At 31.6% G+C, this 4,628-nt stretch overlaps 1 protein-coding gene across 2 annotated transcripts in view; it reads right to left on the bottom strand.

The window, feature by feature from the left end:
- The window catches only part of LOC117168290 (heparanase-like), a 9,098-nt gene extending 5,155 nt beyond the window's left edge, over positions 1–3,943 (bottom strand). Inside the window, exons 1-4 of one of the 2 annotated variants that reach the window (XM_033353813.1) lie at positions 3,809–3,943; positions 3,620–3,725; positions 3,135–3,445; positions 2,814–3,063 (exon numbers count right to left, since the gene is read on the bottom strand). In XM_033353813.1, coding sequence (XP_033209704.1) covers positions 2,814–3,063; positions 3,135–3,445; positions 3,620–3,725; positions 3,809–3,907 — 766 coding nt within the window. In that variant the 5' untranslated portion in view covers positions 3,908–3,943. The remainder of the gene's footprint in view (positions 1–2,813; positions 3,064–3,134; positions 3,446–3,619; positions 3,726–3,808) is intronic. The other variant, XM_033353815.1, reaches the window with a different exon arrangement.
- Between the last annotated feature and the right edge of the window lie 685 nt (positions 3,944–4,628).

Raw genomic sequence — 4,628 nt, 5'->3', positions numbered from 1 at the left:
AACCATGGATTCTCAAAGTTTAGACATTTATTCTACCGGTTAGTGAGATTCCAGGTTAATTACAGACTCGAAAAGCTTTGGAAAATGGTTCACAAAAAAATAGGCATGAAAAATCACGTTTTTTTGTTTAAACTGCATTTTGGGATAATAAATAAATTTTTTGAGGAATTTCATTGGCACCGTCGGAAAGAGGAGATCTTAAGCAATAAAAATATATGTGTCCCAATTTTTTCTAGTGTCGAATAGTCTTAGTTATTGGCTTAGTGCAAAACCAGCGGTAGAACACTACAGTTAACAGGTTTAGACCGCTAGACCCCCTCTAGACAACATACGAATAGCTTTAAATTGTCATATAACGTTCAATTTTTATTCAAATGTTATAAAACTAACGTGTATTATTTTTCTCGAGTAAATGGACATAAAACATATTACAGTTTAAAAAATATTGAAAATTGCAAAAACAATAACGATTTTCCTTCGCTGTGTAAAATTTCTGAATTGTTAATTAACAGGTTTAAACCGCCGATCCTACAATTTATTTATTACATTTATTTTTAACAAAATAGTTCAAATTTAAACCAAATAGTTGAATCCCTCGCAACAAAATTATATTCTTGGCATATCCCTAGGATATATCCGTGGCATATTCCAAGGATATCGAGATTTCCGCCCGGTAAGATATCCACTCAATGTCTTGTGCAGGATATACACAATTTTGGCAAAGGAATCCAATATTTCTGAAATGCATATTCATTAAAATATGTAGAATGCCTGAAAACATTATGATTCACACGTATCAGTTTGACAAAAAACCACTTATACAAATCTTAAATATTCGGTTTCTTTCAAAATCCTATCTCAGCATAATTATCGAAAAATTATTACCGCGACTAATTATTATAACCAATAACAGCCTACTTACAATAAAAACATGCCACTTTCTAAAACTTTTAAAGTTGGCTGTTATTCTTTCTGTAACGAACCTCTAAATTGCGCGTATATTAGAGATCACAATTTTAAACAGCAAAATAAGTTTTTATGATAAAAAACAATCAAAATAATATTCGCCGCGTTGGTTTGTATAATATAAATGAGAATAGATTATAATCTGGCACGAATATTCGAGAAATTGAAATACCTGATATTGTTAAATTATTTTTTTTTGTATTGATACGATTGAATATACATATAATTCGCAGTAGATATATCTGAATTTCCAGGAACATACCAAATTATAGAATTGGGATATCTTGGGGACATCCTTGGCATATAAAATTGGGACTTTAGTGGGATATCCTGAGGGAATTCTGAGATGTCCTTGGGACAGTCCAGGGATTTCGAGATTTCCACCCCGTTCGATATTATTCGCAATATCCCTATAGGGTCTCCTGGCCTATGTCCAGGATATCCTGGGAGATAAATGAAATATCCAGCCGATATTTCATGCTGTGAGGGATTTCTTACCGAAACGGATTACTTTTCAACAATATGGTAGCATTTGTAAAAAAATAAATTGTCATCCAATTGATAGAATTTTTAACCAAGCGATATTAATTTAGAACCAAAAATATAATGGTAGATTTTTTAAACAAAAATAGCTGTATTTCCTTTTTGAATTTTAATCATTCATTTCGAATTTGCAGCGAAAAAAGGGAAAGTTTCTTGAAAAAAGGGAAAAAGAAGTATTCTTGAAAAAAAAAGGGTGAGTGTATGAAGTTTGAAATATGAATGTGATTTTTAAACTTATCCCTCACAACAATTGGATATTCTGGGATAACACATCCCTGGGTTAACCCGCCGAGATATCCTAGAAAGCAGAAATATGAATATCCCCAGGATATCCGTCATGTCTATGGGACGTTTCTAGGATATTCAAATGCCCGAAGTGGAATACTAAAATTTTGTATGTAACCCACTTGGAACATTTGAATATCTCAGAAACATCCCATAGATAGGGTTGTGAAACGTTTCATTGTAACATTGAAACTTTCAACTGTTTCACAGTCAAAGTTTCATCGTTTCATGAAACATTGGGGGGAAAAGGAGAACTTCCATATGCGTATGCGCGGAAATCAGATCAGGTTAGGTATTTGTTACTCGTGTCGTATGCCACTTCGCCGCAAGTTAAAAATTTTTAAAAAATTTTATTTAGTTTTTCTCAGTGTTTCCGCAGTAAAATTGTAATATTGGTGAAAATGTTAAAAACTGCTGCTCTGAATACTTCAAAATGCCTTAGTCTCTTAAATATAACTAATAAATATATATATTAACTTAATATAGGAACATTGGGTTTTTAAAATTTTTAATCATGTTACTGTATTTGCTATAAAACTCAATTTTGTTCATAAATTTTTAGTATTTAATTTAAGGGGAAATTATCAAAACGTATTGCATTAGTTAATTCATTATTTAATCAACGATTACTTGAGAAAATGTGAATTGATTCCCACTTCTTATTATATGCGGTTTGAATTTTCCCGCCACCGTCTTTGAAACATTGCAATGTTTCACGAGACCTTGAAAGTTTCATGAAACTTTTCATTGAACCAAAGTTTCATGAAATTTTACAACCCTACCCATAGACATTTAATCCCAGATTTTCCAGGGTAACCATTGGGATATCCAAATTTCAGCTTTGCAGGATAACCCGGGAAATGAACGGCATAAAATAGGAAACGCACTTAATCTTACCTAAGTTCTTAAAGTTTACTTGGACTACCCCCCCCCCCTCCCCCTCCCAAATTGGTAGCGTAGTTTATGGATGAACCCTTACCTTCTCTGAAAATCTAAAATTATTTTTGAATTATATCAACCATTTCCGAGATGCCAGTCTAAACTCATGCCATAACTTTGTGCAAATTCGACAATTTGCCTGGCGTTGGAATCATTCCAAGAACCATCAGAGTTTCGAATCAAGGCATTCAAGTCAAAGAGCATCCTGTTTCCTGACTTTTGGGTAAATTTGTACAGGTCAAGTAAATCCTTCTTTGTGATTGTGAAATTAGTAATGTCTTGGCCATCGACTGGATTTATTGTTTCTGAATTGAAACCCTCAGTTAATGTCTATAAAACAAAAAGGAATGAATTGAAGAAATTTAAACGGCATTTACAATTTATATTCAAAATAATGAGACCTCATCGAAAAATAGACAATCAGCCGCAGTTCCACCGATTCGAACGTATGCAGGACGCAAATGACTAGCTAAATTAATAAATTTTTTATCGGAAATAGGTAGCTCTTTCATTCTTCTTAACGAAGAAGAGTCCAAGCCGAAAGATAAAAACATGGTCGATGTTGTGTGCAAAAGAGGCTGTTCAGTATTCAGAATTACAATGTGTCTCTCCATTTTTGGTAGTGATTGCCTCAAATTCCACAGTGAGATGACAAAAAATATGAAACAGAGGCTCACTACTAATGGTCCAATACATGAACTTGTTCGTCTATCTGAGTATAAATAAAACGTAAACTGATTAAGCAAATATTAATTTGTAATTCTTAAATGTTATCTACAGGGTAAAATTTATCAAGAAAAACTATAATTTTAAGATTTCATAAACCCAATACGGCAAAAAATGATTTATTATTAATACCTGAAGTTCTATTAAAAAATGAACTTACTCTCATAAAATCCATCACCGCCAAGATTTTGATACTGGTTTTTTTTCCTGTCATTTCCGATAAGATAACTCATTTTATAATGGCTTTCAGTCCATAAAATAATAACCTTTGATACCAAAAAAATGGTTACAGAAATGATACCATAAAAATTCAATAAACTTGGTCTTAACTATTAAAATTATTTTCTACCGGTAAGCGATTTTCTCGTACCGGATATTCAGGTTTCACGCGTTGTTTGACATCGAAATGAAACAGCTGATTTGCAGATGCAGAATAGGATAGAAACATGCCCTAACCTAAACAGCGTAGGATTATAATACATATCTTAATAAAAATAGAGTGAACAGATGGCTTCATCGGAAAATCAAGACATTGTCCCACTTCTCAGCCCTTTCAACTTTTAATTTCCCACACCCCTAATACAAATTAACTAAAGGCATTATTTAAAAAACAGATTTGCTACAAACACCAATTTCGAAATTCCCTAACTTTTCCCTGATCAATTTTTTAGTTGCTCTGACTGTTGTGAATTATTCTTCCAGGCTAAATTATTAAACAAAAAAAATTAATTTTCGTCCGAAAGATCAATTTTGAACTAACGAGATTAATTTTCTACCAAAAAGATGAATTTGTATACAAAATACATAACGAAATGTTTTATTTAGAGTTAAAAACATTAATTTTTAACCATAAAAATCGGACTTTCAATAAAATAATTAAATTTGTAACCAACGAAATAAATTGTAAACTGAAAGGATACCACAAAAGACGAATTTTCTACGAAATAGTTGAATTATTGACTCAAGAAGATAAATTTTAACCAAACACGTACTACTTAGAATTTCAGTTTAAAAAGCTAATTTTCAACAAAATAGTTAAATTTTAAACAGAATAAAGGAATTTTTAACTACATATGATGATGAATCTTCAATAAAAAAAAGACTTTTAAACCAAATAGTTGAATATTCGACAAAAAAAAAAGGAATTTTCATCCATAAAGATTAATTTT

The sequence above is a fragment of the Belonocnema kinseyi genome, chromosome 2 (assembly GCF_010883055.1).
Source record: "Belonocnema kinseyi isolate 2016_QV_RU_SX_M_011 chromosome 2, B_treatae_v1, whole genome shotgun sequence".
In the NCBI taxonomy this organism is placed as follows: Eukaryota; Metazoa; Arthropoda; class Insecta; order Hymenoptera; family Cynipidae; genus Belonocnema; species Belonocnema kinseyi.
Note: the sequence above shows the minus strand (reverse complement) of the source record. Positions and strands in the feature narration are given on the sequence as shown.